General features: G+C 32.5%; 2 protein-coding genes across 2 annotated transcripts; one reads left to right on the top strand and one right to left on the bottom strand.

Moving 5' to 3' along the window:
- Positions 1-1,713: 1,713 nt before the first annotated feature.
- Positions 1,714-8,175, top strand: LOC129921045 (uncharacterized). The gene is made up of 5 exons (XM_056002674.1): positions 1,714-2,173; positions 2,672-2,911; positions 6,593-6,693; positions 6,761-7,062; positions 7,235-8,175. Exons 1-5 carry the CDS (start codon positions 1,982-1,984, stop codon positions 7,861-7,863), a joined length of 1,464 nt encoding a protein of 487 aa, XP_055858649.1. The 5' UTR covers positions 1,714-1,981; the 3' UTR covers positions 7,864-8,175.
- A 48-nt stretch (positions 8,176-8,223) lies between these two features.
- LOC129921047 (WASH complex subunit 2) lies at positions 8,224-20,006 on the bottom strand. The gene is made up of 6 exons (XM_056002675.1): positions 19,929-20,006; positions 19,759-19,857; positions 19,500-19,691; positions 14,163-14,299; positions 9,563-14,097; positions 8,224-8,518 (listed from the first exon to the last, which is right to left on the bottom strand). Exons 1-6 carry the CDS (start codon positions 19,929-19,931, stop codon positions 8,400-8,402), a joined length of 5,085 nt encoding a protein of 1,694 aa, XP_055858650.1. The 5' UTR covers positions 19,932-20,006; the 3' UTR covers positions 8,224-8,399.
- Positions 20,007-20,388: the final 382 nt, after the last annotated feature.

Genomic DNA, 20,388 nt, shown 5'->3' with positions numbered 1-20,388 from the left:
ACCCTCTAAACACTTCAACCAAGAAGCTTAAAAAAAAAAAGAATAATATCAATTTCAGATGTTACGTAGAAGTAATTAATTTTCTTCCAAAAAAAAAACAAAAAAAACTGTCTTGAACCTAAAGCATGGTGTGAAGAGACTCTAATAATAATGGATTACCTGCTGCAATACCTATATTTATAATGCTTTCTCTCTCAATTGACTTTAAATTCAAACAAGAAATTTTAAAGAAGAAGACACAAAAAAGCAATAAAATAACAATACAATGCGCCGCCGCTACAATCTTTGAATTTAAAAATGCTTTAAAATTAGCATTTTCTCAATTGTGAACTAGCTAACTAAAAAAGCTTTTTTTCATTCACAATGATCTGCGCTTTGGGATGATTGGGAACTAAAAATCAGACAAACAATCTTTTCAACGCCTAGTCATACAGTTAGTTCTCTTTTAGACCCACAACAGGTGAGGTTATTGCGTTGCGTTTCACTATCCGTTCCGATCTCGTACTATATTCAAGTTCGTCACTCAGCTCTTTTGTTTTCACTTTTTTCTCGTGCCACGAAGAACACAATTAAACAGTTTCAAAGTCCCCTCTATGCAATTAAAAAAAAAAAAACTCTAGCAAATATCAATTAATAATTTATAAAAGATTACAAAGTCGAAAAATAACAGTGCATTTATTAATATATTTTTTGGAATAAATTTTATCATAAATCCAAAGAGAAATCGCGCAAGCAAAATATACAAAAAATTTAAATATGAATGGCATCTTTTTATAATCTTAAATCAAAACAATGCCAAAGCCCTTGTCGTTGTCATTGCTTTTTTTACAATTTAACCTTTTTTTTTTGTGTTGTTGTTATCTTCTTTTAAAATAAAAGTGAAAGGTTCAATAATCGTTGGAGTTTCCCGGAACAGCTAAAAAGAGTAATTTACGGTAGTAAAAATGCATACCGTAATGCCTATGATTTGAATTATACTATGACGCTCTACCATGTGATGGAATATGGACCTTATCTTTGTGGTTCTGTATTCTTGCAGCTGGCAAATCATAACTGTTTATGAGAGAATCTTGAAGTAGTGTGAAGTGTTGTCTTACGTAGTCTTGAAAATATTTCTGCTGCTATGCTAATTGACGCGAGATTGCGTCAGAGATCTGTGTCATAGCGCACATTGGATCAATATCAATTTTTTTTTTCATGATTCAGGCGTTTTGTTTGTTCTTCGACCTTTTCTATCTTTTCTTTACACAGTTTCATTTCTCCTTTTAAATATGCAATTTACAAGTAAAGGAAAAAAAAAAATGATAACAGTAATATATCTAACGAATAGAGTGGACAGAGGTAATAGAATAGTACGATGAACAGTGAAACGGTCTGTTTATGGTTAACTTTGATTGGCAAAACCGTCATCGTTAGTGATTAACAACACAAATTTAGCTTTTAACATTCTCAGCACGCGTTCACATTTTTTTTCTTTTTTTTTTTTTGCATTTTTGGTAATCACTCAATACTCTCAAGAAAAAAAAAATTGACGTTGGTATCCGGTGTGGTGGCAAAAGCGAAAGAGATACTTACATTCCACAAAAAAAAATTTTAAAAAAATAATTGAAAATTAAAACAAAAGAGCTGAGGTTCGAACTTGGTGCAACATGCTTCTTCTACGCATTTAAACGGGACTGTAATGTGTTGCTACAAAAAAATATATTCAGTTATAAACTGCATCAGATAAATAATTATATATTCTCGTGTCTTGTCTATGATTTATAGGTATAGTGTGCGAGAGTGCGAGTACGAGTAAAACACTTTAGAGTATATTGAACTTATTCGGGGCCAAAATAAAAATAATAATAATAATAATGTTGGCCTTGCGGGGTTTTGTCGATTAATATTGAAAGGAAGGAAGTCACATGGTATAGATACATAAATATTTGTTTTTTGGATTAACGAGTGATTCATCAATCTATGATCATCATCATTTATAATGAGTTATATAAATGGCGTAAAAATGATGGAGGCTGGTTGTATGATTGGCGCTCCACCTAATTCGCCAGCAGCAACCACACCAACAACTGTGTTAGACCGTTTGTGTGATTTTTGGAATGAACGAATAATGGAGCGTTTCATCAAGGCAAACTTGTTCCTGATATGTTGTATTGCAGCTGCACTCCTTTTGGTATGTTTAACACACAACAACAAACAAATAAAAAATTTAATAAGATCTTTTTCCTTAAACTAATCAACTTTTAAGAAGTGATACTTGATGGCCAAGTTATAGTTGGCATGATCTAGTTGTGAAAGTTGTGTTAGTAGAGTGTGGATTTTAAATGTCGTTTTAATGTGTTACACAATGAAAAGACAATATAAATGATCTTTCATGGTTATTGTTTGACGCCGCCGCCGCCGTCACTATGTTCGATATGATATTTTTTTCTTGACCATAATCTTAAGAAAAATAACAATACAGAATAACAGTTATAATTATTTGCTTGCAATCAATATTATTAAACAATAATCTTAGAAAGTTATTGTTTGTTGTTGTTGTTTTTATTTTGTATAGAGAGAAATTTAAGAAGATTAATTGACAGATAACAATTAAATTAGCGATGTTGATTAATTTGTTTTTATTTCTTTTTTCTTCTTTTTTTTAACAATTTTTTTTTTGCATGTATAGATTGGTTATTTAGCTGCATTTTCTTGTGAAGTCTCATGGATATTAGAGGCTAGAGGAGAGTTACCAAATTCAGCATATGTGCTGTGTACACAATATTTTATTGTATTTGTGGCCACAACAATTTTAATTCATGGCTTAGTAACGGGACTATCGTGGGGATTATTTGCGTGGTCAGTGATAATTGGAATTCTATCAATACCGGAGTTATTTTTTGTGATGGTTATGACAACACAACATTGGGTAAGTGTTGACGAGTATGAAATTGAAAAAAAAATATATGAAAATTTAATGGATGGGTGGATCGTGAGTAGTTGCTTGACGAGGTATTGTCAATATTGGTTTAAGAAAAAAAAAATCTTCCACAATACATACAATTTTTTCACAAACGTTACAACAATTTAGAGAAAATTAATGTAATTTAATATAATCATAGCTCATTTTAAAGAAATTTTATCATTTACTGTTTTTATGAGAGTTTATTTGTCTATGAAAGATGTTTATCTATTAAAAAAAACTTGCATTGCATTGCCCCTACTTGTGACTAAAAAAAAAATTGCACATCTCATAAATAATAAAAATAATACTACCGATTGAAATTGTATTTGGTTTTTTAACCTCTTGTAGTGTAGGTGTCTACTTAAAGATGCTTTAAATATGCACTTTGATACATTGAAGTCGTTCAACTCGAAATATCAACATTGTTTTCTCAATAATGTTTGATTGAACGAATTAGAGTGGAAGGAAATGATTATACATGATATGATTGTTGTACCAGAATAAAAATGAAACTTCGAGTTTTTTTTTTTTATTAAATGTTGACAAAAATTACGAGAAAGATTAATTAAAAAAGCCCGAAATTTTTTTATTGATTCTCTTGAAACATATGTATGTATTTGAAAAAATAAAACTAAGTTTTATTTTTAAACTGAGAACTAAGAACAGAAAAATTAGAAACAATCTCTTTGAGTTTTTTAAATGGTTATTAAGTATGTGAGATTTTTGGTCTTTGAATTGGATGAAAAAAGTGGTTTTCTTAAAAGACAGAACGTAACAATCCCCAAAAATACTGAATAATGTTCAGATGTGTTTACTTATAATACTGGTCAGCAAAACTAAATTAGTTATTAGTTTTTTTTATACTTCACTTATGTATGAACGTTTTATACCAAAATTTTAAACTTTAAAGCGTTTTGCCAATGCTCACGTTTTCAAAATCGGTGCCCCTTATAACTTCAAAATTACTCAACATTATCCTTTTGAAATTTTTAACACTATTTCTGTACATAATTGACAAGGTAAAGCTGGAGAGCTTTTACAATAACGAACATTCCGTTTTTTTAGGCTAAGAATTTCGTTTTTTCCTTTCAAAGTGAAGTTATTAAGATGTTATGAACAGGGTCGGACTGGGGCAAAGCGGCCCGGATGGCAAAATGATAAAAGGGGCCCGCTGCCGCTGCTTGCTCCACGAAAATTAAAATACACAAAACTTTTTTGAAAATTGTATTGAAAAACGGAATAACTTTCTATAAGCAATGAGTTTTTGACTTATGTATAAACAAAAAAAATTCAATTAAAATAATCCAATATTAAATATTATAAAAAATAAGGATTTCGACTTATTGTATTGAGTTTATGAGATTTGTTCTTTCCTTATTTTAAAAACTTTTTTTATTTCTATAAGTTCTGAATTTTAGTTCAGATTGTTTGCATTCATTCAGAGTTAAATTCAGAGTTTTTTGGAGCCGGAAACATTCACTCTCATTTTCTTTATAAATATATGAGAAAAAAAAAACATGTTGCAGATATCCAACAGGATATCCTTTTATTTATTTTTGGGTGTCCTGTGTCGAAAAGCTCACAAAAGATCGCCTCCGCAGTCTACCCATGATTTTGGAATTGAAATAATTTTAATTTGTGTTTGGAATTCACAAAAATCCATCTATAGTTGTACAGACAGGACCCGAGGCCTAATACGGCTAGCCAACCATGCAGTGCGCGAAAACCATATAATTTGTATCTATTCTGTTTCTGTTGATTCAAGTCCTTAAGATAGATACTTTAGGTAAAAACGGAGTGAACATATTAGGTATCTGTTTCAATTTAACGTGGGCCTTGAGATATGTGGGGGTCCCGGAGCACTGCCCCAACTGCCCCAAGGGTATGTACATTGTACAATTTATACCCCAAACCTTTTCACTTCTAATACAAATAAAAACATAGCTTTCAAATAGTCCAATTTTAGGCCTGCACTTGTTAAACGGGCCCTTCTTCGTGAAACTATTTTTTAATGTTTGAAATATTTATTTTGACTTGTTTTTTAATTGATCTTTATTTATTTTTATTTTGTAACTGTGGAATAGCTGAGGGCCCAGGTGGAAATCGCCACCCGGGTTATATGGCCAGTCCGACCCTGGTTATGAATACAAAAGTTATGCGCGAAAGAGTTATGCACATCAAAGCTATGAAAAACCAAATAAATAGCTTTGACTTTTGGCAAAGGTCAATATTAAACAATACAAGTGCGTAAAGTGATTTGGACAAGACCTTCTTTGTGGGTCCCTAATCAGATGGAACAATGCCTCCCGATCTATGCTTAATGCTGTACACATGCGTTTTCCATCTCAAAAAAAAAAACATTCACAAAATCCGTTGAATTGTGATTGTTTTTACGGAATTCCGATACAAATGAAATTCTTTAACAAGACTATATTCAAACATCCGTAAATGGATTTTACTTTATGGACTGTTTCTTTGATATTCATTTTTTAGATACTTCTTCATTACAATTCTGAGCACTAGATGGTGCTACTTGCTAATCCCTTTAACATTTCTTTTCAAAAAGTAAATTTTCATACCTCAACGCCACAAAAAAAGTATGCCTCACTGAAAAAAAAGTTTTTTTATGAACTCTTTTTGATTCTTTGTTTATGTTAAAAATGAAATGTTCATACATAATTCAAGTAAACATAATAAGCCCTATTGTGAGTTTCACGTGAACAGGATTCCACCCTGAAAAATTGAATTTCACTTTTCCCCTATTCCGGGCGAAAAGTTGTTCACCTTCGGACATCTCCCTTTATTTTCAACTTTTTTCAGGTAATTTGCGAGGTATTAGACAGCTCTTCTCTCACTTAAATTTTAGTGCCGAACAAGAAACTAGTTTAGCGGAAAATGTAAATTCCCTTTGGGCGAAACTCATGATAGCTTTTAACATTCCGGGCGAACAAAAATATTTCGGGCGAAAAACATTACACGTGAAACTCACAATATGGCTGAATATTTCTTCAAACGTGCAGTTCAGAGATTTTTTCTTAAACTGCACTATTTGAATGTCCCATTCACGATTTTGGTAAAGAAAAAAATCATTTGGCATAGGGTTCATTAACCACGTTAACCATACCTATATGGGACTGTGAACTTGTAAGTGCAAAACGAAATATGAATATTTGTTTTCCTCAGTAAATAAATCAATAAATCAACTGTTTCTCAATCCTACATCTCGACCATTAATATCAATGTACCGGTAACACAAGTTATGGCTTTATTCAAATTCAATGCAAATTGTTTCAATACCTATAGCAACACGACACATTTAAAACTTTTTTGCAACACTCTTCCGCCACACCTTGGTATTGCTATTTCTTCAAAAAATTTAAATTTCATCTTTTTCATGGCCATCATGTCATCTGCAAATAATAGTTACACCCACACACGTGCCATACCTACCTTGAATGCATTTCATACCAAAGTATAGAAGCTAACAATAGAAATTAAAATGCAAAATAAAAATAATAGGCAAACCAAAAACCTACGCTTAACCATCCATTGCTAAATGAATAAATTAAAAACTCATTAATAGATCTCCAACTCCAACCATGCATAAAGTTCTTATTTTGAATAAAATTTTCTTTTTTCCAACAGGGTCTACAATCTGTACATGGTCTCACAGAACTTATTTCCTACCTCATACGTCTTGTGATTAATTGCTTCGCCCTTATTTGTGTCATTCCTACTGGACTCAAGTAAATATTATTTATTCATTTTTATTAAAATTGAATCTAATTAACGTTTTCACATTTGAATTTGCAGATGGCGAAGAGAATCACAGGTGCTATCACAATTACAAAACCTAGCAACTCGCCTCCAATTGCAAACACCACCACCAAGTGTTCCAATTGCAAAAGGTGATTCTCGTAGAGCGAGTAAACGGTCTCAAAATAACCTGAATATCACTTCATTTGATAATGCTGGTTATGTTATTAATGAAGCAGCAAAACAACATCATGGATCACAGCAATTCTTTCAAAATAATTCAGCTTTTGGGTCTCAAAATGAATTTAATGCTAGTGTCTTTGCACCAGCTTCACAACAATATTCAGGACCTGCAAGAGGTATGTTAATTTAGGCAAACTTTCCTTAATTCAACTTGTTAAAATATTTAATTTTGTATTTTATGAACTCAGGATCCCAAATTAAATTCCAAAAATGATTGCATTGAACTATCCTTAGTCACCAGTTTTGCTTTTGCATTTTCCTAATAAATTCTATAAAATTCTCTTCTAGGAAACCGTGCACAATCCCTCATGGACCTCCGTTGCACCCTTCCTGGCCTATACAATCCTCGATACGTAATCGAAAACGAAGATCACAACTCGAAATATTTCAACATAACCGTTGATGATTTGAAAAACAGTTTAAACGACTCAAAGAAACAACCAATTGGTACAGAAGAACAAAATTCAATAATTGGTTCAGTGGCGGCAGATCCAATTTATTGCACAATCGATGCAGCGAAACCTCAAAAACTCTCCAGAAATTGTGTCTCTTTGGAGAATCTCGATGGCATTGCCAAAGTACAACGTGATTATGGTAATAATTTACTACAAAACTACGAACAACAATATTATCTGGCAATGATGGGACATCCAATCAATTATAATCCACACCAGCATCAACTACTTTTGGAACATTTACATAGACATCATCATAATCCAAGACGATCAAGTAAACATTTACATCAGAGTTCGTCAGGACAGCGACATAATATGATGATGAATGGAATGGTTGGGTGTGGTGGAATTGGTTATGGAGGATATACGAATCCTTTTGCTTATAATGCACCAGGTAATAGTAAGTTATCACTTGGTAATGAATCAGATGATTATCGAAAATATCGTGATGTAGCATTGTAGGTATATATTATGATTGAGAGAGACATCTCTTACCAAAGAAATTCAACAAATCTTAGTTCTTCCAAAAAAGTGGTTGATTTTATTTTTGTTTTTTTGAGCAACCTCATAATAATTAAGAATGATATTGAAGACATTGAGATACAACTCCTAAATATTTACCTTAATCCAAGAAAAAATGGTGACTAACTTTGCAAAATAATTTTACATAAAAATACTCTCAAACAAACAAAACTAATAGAGTTTAAGCGAGATACCAAATTGTGTCAACTTCTGTAATAAAAATAAAGACAACGAAAAATATTATTATTATTAATAAAAATATATATATTTAATTGTATTTATTTATTATTTTTTTTTTTTTGTAATTATATACATTGCATTAAGTTATAAGGAATATTGTTTTTAAAAAAAAAGATAAATGAAGAAACGGAATATAATAATATAATAATTAAAAAAATATATGTTATATAAATTTTTATGAATGTGTTTAGTAAGGATACTTCGTTTTTTTGTTTTGTTTTTCTGGCTTTCGTTTTTTAGGGGCCCAACAAATCGGATAAAGGATTGTTACTAATTGCTTTTGCTGGCTGCGCCTGCGCAGGTTGCTTAGTTGATCGCGCTCGATTCGTTGATAATGTGGGTTTTGATTTATTAACTGAAAATAATAAAATTTTGTTAACATTTTTTTAATTATTTTTATTACCAAATAAGCTTTCTTTTTCCTATATTTAGTAAAAACTCATTTAAAAAAAAAGAAAAAAATACTTTTGTAGCATTTGATCTATCGTCGGTCTCACGAGAAAACCTCGTAACTCCCAAAATCAAAATTTTACAGGAGAGACGAAAGAGTAAACAAACAACAGAGTAGTTGGGAAGAAACGCGCTGTGCAAAATTTGAATTTAAGTCTATTTAGAGTTTTCGGAATGACCCCCTGGGTTGCTCCGCTGACATATTTTCTAAAGAATGTCATTCAAAAGTCATTTTTGAAAAAAAGTGGAGTTACGAGGTTTTCTCATGAGACCGACGCTATGTAAAAATTGAAATAAAAAGTGATTCGTGTTTTTTATTCCTGAATATCCTAGAAATAACTTGCTTAGAATGCAATAAATGAAAAAAAATATCCCCTAAATTAAATTTTTCCTAATGCAGTTTATGCAAAGCACTTACTAGTTCAACTGGTTTTTATTATTTGTTTAAGAAAAGAAAACTTTTTCCTACAAATATACGTTTTAAAAAAATGTTACACATACGCCACAGTGGCCGTTTACGTTTAAAATTGTAACAAATTAATTTACCTCTGCTCTTTGATAAGAAATTGAACCAATTAGGATTTGTTGTATGACAAAACGAATAGTTGGAGAAAAAGCATTTTTTTGTTTTTTTGTAGACTATAAAAGTTAAGTAAGTGAATGTGTTCAAGTAGTAAAAGAAAACTATCACATTACGGTATGATTTTGGTTGAGTCCTTATTTTTTTTTTATGAATCACAAGATGAAGAATTCTACAATTCGAAAAGTGACCAGTTCTCGTGTTAATAGAACCTCGAGTTATTTATAAGGCTATCTGCAGCAAGAAAGATTTATATGCAGACACCAAGATAAAGGAAAAAAAGAAAATAATATACTTTGTAAAAACTCTAATTAATGCACTGTACCATATTAAATTTAAGTTAAACACATAATTTTTATTATTTCTTACCTGCAATTGGTTTCTTTGTTGAAGTTCCAAAAAGCCCATCACTATCATCGTCTGACAAATCAGCAAATAAATTCGAAGATGCCTTATCATTAGCAGGTTCAATTTTTTTGCTTGCTGTTTTAGTTCGTGCTTTTCCTCCAAATAGATTATCACCAGATCCACTATCTTCATCGCTAGAAAACAATGAAGCTTTTTGCTTAACTGGTTTACTTACTGGTTTTGTTTTCGGTTTTTGTTCAGGTTTTTTCTGAACTGTAGTTTTCTTAGAACTTTTTGCATCTTTAAAAAGATCATCTGAACCATCATCTGAATCACCAAAAAGTGTTGATGATTTTGGTGTTGTTTTAACTGGTGCTTCAGTAGGTTTAAATGCAGGCTGAGCTGGTTGAATTTCTTTCTGATGAGCAGGTTCAAATAGTGAATCAGCTGGCTTAGAACTATCTTCTGTTGGTTTGATTGTTTCTTTTTTCACAATGGATTGAGATTGAGAGAAAAAATTCTTCGGTGTTCCAAATGGATTTTCATCAATTCCATCATCCGAATCAAAAAGAGAATCTAAATTTTTAGTCACAGGCAAAGATTCTTTCGTATTCGATTTATTGGATTTCATAGTTTCGAAAATATTTTCAGGCTCAGAATCGGAATCTTTAAATAAAACAGGTAATTTAGTTATAGTAGCTTTGGAAGAAGATGAAGAAGCAACTTTTTTATTGAAAATATTATCAGGTTCTTCAAAAAGTGTTGCTTCATCTGGCAATTGATTTGAAGATTGTGTTTTCTCTTCAGTGAGTTGTTCTTTTCTATTGAAGGTTCCAAAATCTTCATAGAGCGAGGAAGATACAGTTTTTGTTTGATTTTGTTTTTCGCTTACTTCCTGTTTCGATACTATAGTATCCTCTGTTCGTGATGAAAAACCTTCAAACACTGATGAAGACATCGATTGCTTTATTTCATTATCTGTTTCATTTTCGTCATGATAATTGCTAGATACAGTGTCTTCTATCATCGATTTTCTGTATCTTTCTTGTCTTCCCGTTCGAGTAGATGGTCTTCTTTTGACTTGAACCTTAGCACGATCTCTATTTAAATTAGGTAAAATATTTTCAGGTAGTTCCCTTGTTCCTGCCGATGATGATTCTGGACTAGGAATAATTTCATTATTTACTGGAGACTTTGCAATAGGTGTAGGGTCTTCATTTGTTACAATTTCACTCGGAGTATTTTTCTCAATTGTTTCGGCTTTTTTAAACGATGGCATCTTCGCCGAAGGTAATAAAGCTCCAACATTAATTTGGAAATTCATTTTTTTCAATTTCGAAACTTGTGGTTTTTCTTTCTTAATTTCTGAAACAATTGGTTTATTATCACTGTCATCTGGTGGAGGTTCATCATTGATCATATAACTCGATGGTCCTCTCATTTCACGACCAGCTTCGATAGTTTCATGGAAATCATCATAGAAAATACTGTGAATTCGTTTAGTTTGGGGTTCTGCAGCTGCTGTCACGGCTGTCGGTGTAGATACTAAAAAGTAATCATCTGGTGGAACATCAGCAAATAGATTAAGGCTACTATAAGGAACAGATGTTGAAGAAACTGGTTTAATTTCAACATCATCGTCTACAGTATGCATTGGAGATTCCTCATTCGAAGTGGGATTTGGATTTTCATCTTCAGGTGGTAAATCATCATGAAACAAACTTGTATAGCTTGGAATTGTTGAGGGTTTCTTTTCAGTTTGTTCCACGGGTACAACTGAAGTCTCTTTCGAGGGAGTAGATATCTTCACTTCTTCAATAATTACTTTCGGCTTAGGTTTTGGAATAGGTTTTATATCTTCATCATCTGATTTAGCAATAGTTTGAGTATTTTGTTTCTTCAAAGAGCTGGGTGTATCAAGAATTTCTTCTTCAGGGAATTTCAATACTTCTGGCTTTGAACTCAACTTCGAAACACTATCTGGTTTCATTTTTGTAAATTCAGTATGTTGGGGAGTTTCTAGTGGTTCCTTATTTGGATGAGATTCTTCGGTTCGTGAGGAAGATACTTTTTCAATGCCCTGCTTTGAAGCCTCCTCTTGACTCTTTTCAAGCAGATCTGATTTAGTGTTTTTCCTAGGCATTATTTGTGGTTTAGATGTTTTGTCCACCATTGGTTTCTGAGCAATAACTGGTAATCTTGAAGCAACAGCTGGTTTGTTTGATGATTCTGCTGGTTTTGTCGATGTTACAGTTGATTCCAAGTTACTTGGCTTTGTCTCTGGAATATCTTCAACCTTTTCATTAACTTTTTCTGATTTTGAAAGAACAAAGCCATCAAAGTTATCCTCGGGAACATCGTCTGCAAAAATATCATCAAACTGAGTTTTAGGTTTGCTTGAGCCTGAAGGAACAAAAATATCATCCTCAGATCCCTTTCCCACAGCTTCAATGCTCGGTTTTTTGTTTTCATTCTTTTTAATTTGCTGTTCCTTCTTTGATTCAATAACCTTCGAACTTTCTTCTGCATTCTCCTCATCACCAAACAGAGTTCTCTTTTCAACCTGAGTTTCTTGCTTTGATGGAGTTATCTTCGGACTTTCATCTTCATCTTTTTTATCACTAAATAGAGTCATCTTTTCAACCTGATCTTCTTTTTGTGATTCAGGTAACTTCGGACCTTTATCTTCATCCTCCTCATTACCATAGAGAGTCTTCTTTTCAACTTGCTTTTCTATTTTTGACTCAATCACTTTTGGAACTTCATCTTCATCCCCAAACAAATTATTGTTTTCAACTTGATCTCCCTTTCTTGATTCAGTCACCTTTGGAACTTCATCCCCAAACAAATTATTTTTTTCAACTTGATCTTCCTTTCTCGATTCAGTCACCTTTGGAACTAAATCCTCTTCCTCATCATCACCAAACAAAGATTTGCTTGGTATAACTGAAAGCTTTTTATCTTTTTCAAATAGATTTTCAAAAGGATCTTTTTTCGCTGGTTTGGTGGAAAATATATCATCTTCGTCTTCTAGGTCATCAAAATCATCGAAAAGACCTTTTTTGAGTAATGACCCAATTTTGGATGTGTCCTCCTTTAGTAGAGGGGAAGCTTCTTTTTCCACATCAAAAATGACTTTTTGAACATTAGGAGTTTCCTTCATCAATGGAACCTTAGGGACCGTTTCTTCTTGCAAAACTGGACTATTTTTATCATCATCAAATAATCCTTCCTTAGTAACTTCCTCGATCGATTCGTCCTTCGCTAGAGTCACTCCTTTATTTTCAGGTTCCACTGATAAATCATCTTCAAATAGATTTTTGGTAGCCTGAGTGAATGTTTTACTTGAACTTGGTTTCGAGGCAAAAATATTATCAAAATCATCATCTTCGTCATCATCGTCAAATAGGTTTTTGATTTTTGTTTTCTCAATAATTGCCGACGACTTGGGAGAAGGTGTGAAAATGTCATCTTCTAGCTTTGGTGAGGAGGCTTTTTGTTTCACAACAACTGGAGGTTTACTGATTGATGGAGTAAATAGATCATCGGAATCGCTAAAAAGATTTGGAGCGACAGTTTTTTTAGGTGGGTCTTTAACTTTCTCCGACGGACGACTAAAAAGATCATCGGAATCATTAAAAAGATTTTGTGCAACACTTTTAATTGGCTGTTGTTGTTTATGAACACTGGGTTCATTAAAAATATTTGAAGATTCAGCTTTTTTAGGCTTACTCTGGAAATCATCATCAGCAGGAGTATCATCATTAAAGTCGTTAAAAAGATTTGGAGCCACTGTTTTTTTCGGTGGTTCTGGATTTTTCTGAGGTTGTTCATCAGATTTGATATTTTTATTTGTAGCTTTTTGAACAATTTGATCCATAAATGAGCTAAATTCATCATCATCAAATAAATTGAGAGTTTTCTTTGCTCCAACACGACGATTATTGTCACTTTCAATTGATTGTTCATCTGGTGGTGGTTCATTTGGAATATAACTTTCTGGTATAATTTTCTTTTGTGGAGCGGTTATAACTTGAGGTGTGACAACCTGAGAGGGGACATTCTGAGGTGGAACAACTTGAGTAGCAGTAGGCACTTCCTGTGGTTTTGATTCATTGAAAATGTCATCAAATAGATTCTCTTGTCGCCGAGGAATATGATGATAGTATCGTTGATCCTGAATCGGTTGTGGCGGTTGTGAGATAGCAACACTTCTCTGAGTCCTAGGTGTGGATACTTTTGATTGAGAATAATCATCACCTTGATATGAAGACTCTCCATCATTCGAAGGAGTATGCATATCTTTTCTTTCGATATTGTTTTGAGTATTTAATCCCCATGCTGTGGAATCCCATTCAGACATGGTTGGTGCTGTGCTCTCGTATGATTCATCTGCGGTAGATGATGATTCGGAGAATTGTTCAGAATTTTCATCGCCCGAGAAATCATTATCAGAGTCACATAGACCAATATGCCATTTTTCCTTCCACAAAGTTGAACCGTATATATGAGGTAAGGGACGTGCTTCGTAAGGATTCTTTGAACGATACACGACACTGAAAATTTATAAAATAAAATAATATGGTTTTTTAAATACAGAAATTCGAAAGTTTTAACTAACTTCGTAACTGGTTCGTCGTCATCATCGTCAGAGTCCTCATAGCTTATAGAGTATGCTTCATGGCAAGAATTCATCATTTCCAGATTTTTCTTCAAAAACGAATAAATGTCTTGTCCTGAGTTCTTGTTATCGGTCACCTTGTAAATGAATTTTAATATTTTATTAAATAAATATGTATGCGATTTAGATTTATAAGCATTTAAAAAGTCGTTCAGTTACTGGTCGAGTTTACAGTAAAATCTTTGATATTTTTTGGAGCCCCCGCACACTACAGACTTTCTATCAGTCGATAGTCTAGTCGGGTTGGGCTCTTAGTGTGCACACAGGCAGCCGACTAAATAGTAGGTTAGGTAGGAAATATTTTAGTTTGAAGGCAATTGTGTAGCAAATAAAACTTTTTTTTTCGATCAAACAAACTTTTTGATCGGCCAATACTCAACCGTCGGCCGATAGAAAGTTTGTAGTGTGCGGGGGCTCTTAATGCTATGAGGTGAACAAAATCCATACGAAAACTGCTAAAGAAGAAAATCTGATCTGAAAACTACCTATGGCCCAGCGAGATTTTCCACAATTTAAGAAATGAACCAAGAAGTTTAATGGAAGATCTCTTGTCATCTGAAGTGCAGAAGGAAAAGTAGTATAATTCACAAAACGTCCGTTAGGATATTCTCAGTTTGACTTCGAATGTTCTCATTGAAACCAAGTCAATAATGGAGACCTTTATTATTTGCCAGTCAATTAAAAAATGAGGACATTTTGCTTGCTTCAAGTTATTAAAAAGTCGCAGCACCCCTTGTTTAAGAAACTGAATTAACAACATAAACGGAAATGTTTGTGGTCATGGAGACTTAAAGCAAAAAAAAAGGCAAATGAAAACCATGATTCTTTATTTTCCTTGGGGCCTGAAAAAGTAAATTTTTTAACTTGAATTGCTTGACATTTTGGAGTGCTTTAAGACTCATGAAATCATATCAGACTATCAAAACAGCAACTTGGCATTTTTTTTCTTTTAGAATGTTTGGCATTTCCACTGCACTTCTACTTGAACCTAGGTAAGGGTTTGAAGGTTTAACTTATCTTTAAGAAGGAATGGGATGATTTAGTGTAGAGAGAATACAGTTGGCTAAAAAATGGACAGTGTTTTTTTTTATGGGTTATTTTCCTGAAGTTGATTTAAACTTATGAACATCACAAGGAGAGGTTAAAACAAAGCTGATTAAAGAAATAATATCTGCACGCCCTAAATTGGGCTCTAGGGTGAACTGGCGCGAGTATTACGGTTGAAATATTTAAGAGGAGGAATTTAGCTAGCTATTTCGATAGAGCACTGATTATTAAAATATTTATTTTAAGGAGAGACAATAATTTTGAATGCTCTTTTTTTTATACAGTTCAAAAGGCTCTAGTAAGTAGAAGGAGCACCAGTCCAAATATGAGAGTCGTACACTAGCTTAGAACGGATACTAGTTTTAAATAATAAGGGCTTGATCAGAAGGTGAGAAATACTTTTCGCATCTTCGAACAAACCTAAACACTTTGCGGGATATTCAGCAATATTCAATGGTCGTTTAGAGAGAGATGTGATGTTGTCAGCGAAACACTTTAATTATTTTATAGAAAGTAAAATATTAATAAAAATGAAGAAAAGGGTATGATACAAAACGGATCCTTGGGGCACTTTAGCATTTATTTTTTGGATATCAGACTTAAACCCATCCAATACAACTTGTATGATCAGACTCAAAGTTAGTGTCTAATTCAGCGAAGAACAGATTCATCAAAATTAAAAGCACGCATTTTCATTAAAAGAGCTTGATGCCAACCTCATCAAATGCTTTCGAAATATCGAGATCAATAATCTTACTTTCTTGAAAACGATGTAAAGATTAGATATAGACTTAGATGAGATACCATTAGATTACCTAGCACAAAAGAATCAAAGATCAATAACCAGTGTTTCCATGACCTTACAATATAAGAATCGGTAGTTAAAGGATGAAGAAAAATTACCTTTTTTTTGTAATTGACTGAATAAATGACATTTTTCATCCACTCTGTAAGAGTCCATATAGTATGATACATGGAAAAGCTTACGCAGTGGTTTTGCCAGCGAAGAAGAACACCTCAACAGAACAAGAAACTATCCGGAACAGCGGATTAATGTATGTTAAGATATTTCAGGACTTTTTCAAGGAAAAAAAATTGGTTCCATGGAAATTACGAAACTTGTGAAACCTGTAAAATGCAAGAATGGAATTTAAAGCAAATTCCTTTGCGAGAAGAAGATTAGCTTTCGCAAGACAGCTAACAAGTGGAGTGTCATTGTGGCTCTGAAGAAAAAACTTAGTTCTAAGAATATACGCGTTGCAGGCATTCATAGCCTTCCGGCTATTCTCATGAAAGTGAACTTTAAAACACAACTTCCTTACTTTTCTGACCCTGGTAGCCTCTTTTCACCTCGAATTCATAAGTATACGTTCCGCTTGATGCTTTTACTCCAATTTTGGAGAAATGTTTTCATAGCCGAGAGAATTAGGATTGTTGGCACATCTGTACTGGGCCCTATTTCATAAAACTACAAGACTAATAATTATTTGTGAATTTACTTGTAGCTTGTAAATTATGAGAAAATTTCTGTTTCATAAAGAATTCGAATAGACTAATAACTACAAGTATCGTAGACTTGTAACTACAAGCAAATTTACAAATGAGGCGAATGTTTCTGTTTCATAAAAGTATTTGCGCAAAAATTTATTAGTGATAGACTTGTAACTACAAGCGAATTTCTTACAAGAGTAATAAAAAAAATATTGAGTCTAATTTGCTCTTTGAATTTGCTTTATGGATAAGGTTATATAAGTTAAATGATCAAGCATTTAAATCAAGAATCCTCACCAATTTTTTTGGTGTTAGTGATAGAAAAAAATGTACTAGTTGTGTGGACATTTAATGGATTACATTAGGTAGTAAAAGTGAAATAACAATGCAGTCTTTTTAGTTTTAATGATGGCACTACAATCAATCTTCCTTGTCTAGTGACAAATAGTCTTGGCTTACAAATCTGCATGTATTCATCTACCTGCAATTACCACTCAAAATAGGAGCTTTTGTAGACAAGTGAAACAAGTTGAACTTAACGTTTTGATACGGTATACCGTATACCTACCGCGGTAGGAAGCATTCTTGGTGCCAGTTGTTTTTAGTCTATATGTTTTGCCAAAATTAGACAACAAAAAAATGGAATCTCAATTACATACTTAAAAATAATGAGTTTTTATTGCATTTGAATTTCCGTATAACCTAACTATAGAGACTACAAAACTTGGACATCTGAAACATGCAATTTAAAGATGTTTCAATAAATTCCAATACCAAATTTTATAAATGAAATAAAATAACGAATAATTTCCATTAAATTTCGATAAATTGAAGACTATCTATGAGCTTTTGATGCTTCATACAACGCAAGATCACTGAAAATAGTTTTATTTGTTTGTATCTTTTTTTCTCAAGAAACAAAGACTTTTCTATAGCCTATTATTTAAACTAAATGTTAAGAGTATAATCTACCAAAAACCAATCTTTAAAAATCAAGCTTTTAGCTTTTAAAGCCAATAATGTCTATTAATTAGGTATATTTCACAAATATTCATAATAATATTTCGTCTCACGCTGCTGCTACAGAAAGTTCGAATATTTGTTTATTATTTGTTTATTTTCGTTACTCCTAGTTACACTTGTAGTTTTTTAGAAGAAAAATAGTTTGAATTCGGCAGACTACAAATAAATGAAAATTTTTATGAAACAGAAAACTATATAGGTCGTTTCAAATCAAAAGTCCCATGGAAAATTGAGCAAAAATAAAAAAAATTCACTTGCTTACTGGAAGGAAGCATGTATGAGGCAGCTGAACTTTTTCTAAAATTACGATAAAATAATGACGAACAGTTCTTGATATCCCTATTTTAATTAATTTATCCGTCTGTGAGATTCACTGGGTTAGCCTCAGAAAGCGGAGGCAAGGTTCCCGGGCTTGCATCCCTCCATATCCGCGGGCAATACAAAAAAACATACAATTATTTAATTATTTATCATTTGAAGGGAGTTGGGATAACTTTTCCGAAGATATTATTATAGGACTAGGTGAAGATGGACCAGAAATGTCCATTTTATTTGATAGCAATTCATAACTAAAAATTCTATTCACATTTTTTCATTTGTATAATTGGGCAGTAAATATCTTATTTTTATTTTTCAATTATTTTGGAGTCGTCACCATAGAAATCATTAATAAACAAATTCAGATTTTTCGTTTGTTTATTTTTTTTCTCTAGCATTTCTTTCATTCAAACAAGCATGATTTGTTGTTATTTTTGAGTTGATTTGTCGCAATGAGCCAATAAAATTGAGTTTTTTGTTTATTTGTTCTCAATTTTATTGGAAGGGAGAAAATAAACTCATGTCGTTTTCGATTGGTTTCACTCAAGGATTCACTCATTCTGAAATCCAATAAAACAGTTTGAATCGCTTCCACTCAATTCTGTTTTTTTTTGTGTTTGTGAAATTTCAAATGTCAAATAAATTTTATTTTTTTTCTTCCAAACGAAAAAATTATGAAAAATTATAAATCTGAAGACGACGATGAAAAAGAAAATGGTTAAAAAAATATATCATTGCATTAAGATACCCATTTTAACTTTCTAATTAATTTTAATTTCATTAAATAATAAATTTTTGAATGACAACAAAAAAAGAATGATTGAGTATTTTTTTGTTGACATTTTAGTGTTCATGTATTAGTGCTTCTGATTTTAAATCGAGAAGAGAATTTCGCTTCTAAGAAGCATTCTGTCTGTCATTTTTGTGCGAATAAAACACTTTCAGAAGTCTTCTGAATGATTCCGGACGCTTCCGGACTGCCAATCGAAAACGACATCAGAGTCAGGACTTTTGATTTGAAACGACCTATACAACTCCATACTTTATTTGTGCTTGTAACTACAAGTCTACAAGTACAACACTAATAGTTTTATGAAATAGGGACCTGGAGTCTATGACACTATCAAGGATTAATAGTGACCATGGTTCTAGTTTTTATCTTATAATTTTGAAATCTAGGAACAACCCAGATTGTTTTTAAATGATGCATCCCAGCACTTTTTGGCTAGGCTATATAACCACTTAAGAGTCGTACCCACATATAAATTCATATGCTATAATGTAGGTACATACAATGCTTTGCATTATTAGTCTTCGAAAAATTTGGCCTTCTCCTTTTCCATAACTCTATAGATCTAATTTAAATACCCATCATACAAATGATTATTATTTACTTACATCATCATTTGGAACAGTAACTGGAACAGACAAAGTTTCATCATCGTCATGAACTCGATTCTCAACAAATTTGGAATACTGTAAAGCAGCTAGATTATTTGTTACATTACTCAAAGCTATAGATGTTCTATCTAATTTAATAGACATATCATTTATAGCAGAAGTTGTTTTGGTAACTCTTTCTTCCAAATTCTAATATGAAAAAGAGTTTCTAATTAGTTAATTTTCTCATAAAAAACCTTACCCGTATAAAACCTACATTGGATATCTGATTCATCCATTGAAGCAAAGAGCAGTCACCTTCGAGAGTCCATTGCTTGGATTTTTCAACAATTTTATCAAGAGACACTTCGTTGTCCTAAATATAATTACAAATAATAAATTTTTATAATTATTATTTTTTAATAGAAATAAAAATTTTCGTTTTACCATTTTTTCTTGATATCTTTTGTTGTGTAGTTTATTGTTGATTAAAAAATCAGCTGATAAGCAAGTGACATTTGATAGCGCCATAAACAAAAAATACCAAGACTGGAAATTTTCGTACGTCTTTCCCCCCGAAACCCTTTTGTGTACAGTGCTGTCTGTGAATATATGTGAAAGCCACCACGTTGATAAATGACGTTAACACGCACACATTTATAGATTCACGACATTCACCACACATTTGACACGAACACAACGATAGGTTCACGACATTCACCACACCTCGCAGCTTGTAGGCAAACGTCAGTTGACCGCCGAGTTTCCAGTCTTGGTATTTTTTGTTTATGGATAGCGCCATCAAATGCAACAGAAAGAGACAAATATATTTTTTTTTGTTATGGTGGTTTGGATAAAATTGGGTGCGTTCACGTACGCACAGATACCGTATCCAAGATACCTAAGT

The sequence above is a fragment of the Episyrphus balteatus genome, chromosome 1 (genome assembly GCF_945859705.1).
Source record: "Episyrphus balteatus chromosome 1, idEpiBalt1.1, whole genome shotgun sequence".
NCBI classification, from domain to species: domain Eukaryota; kingdom Metazoa; phylum Arthropoda; class Insecta; order Diptera; family Syrphidae; genus Episyrphus; species Episyrphus balteatus.
This window is presented reverse-complemented; position numbering and strand designations above follow the sequence as displayed.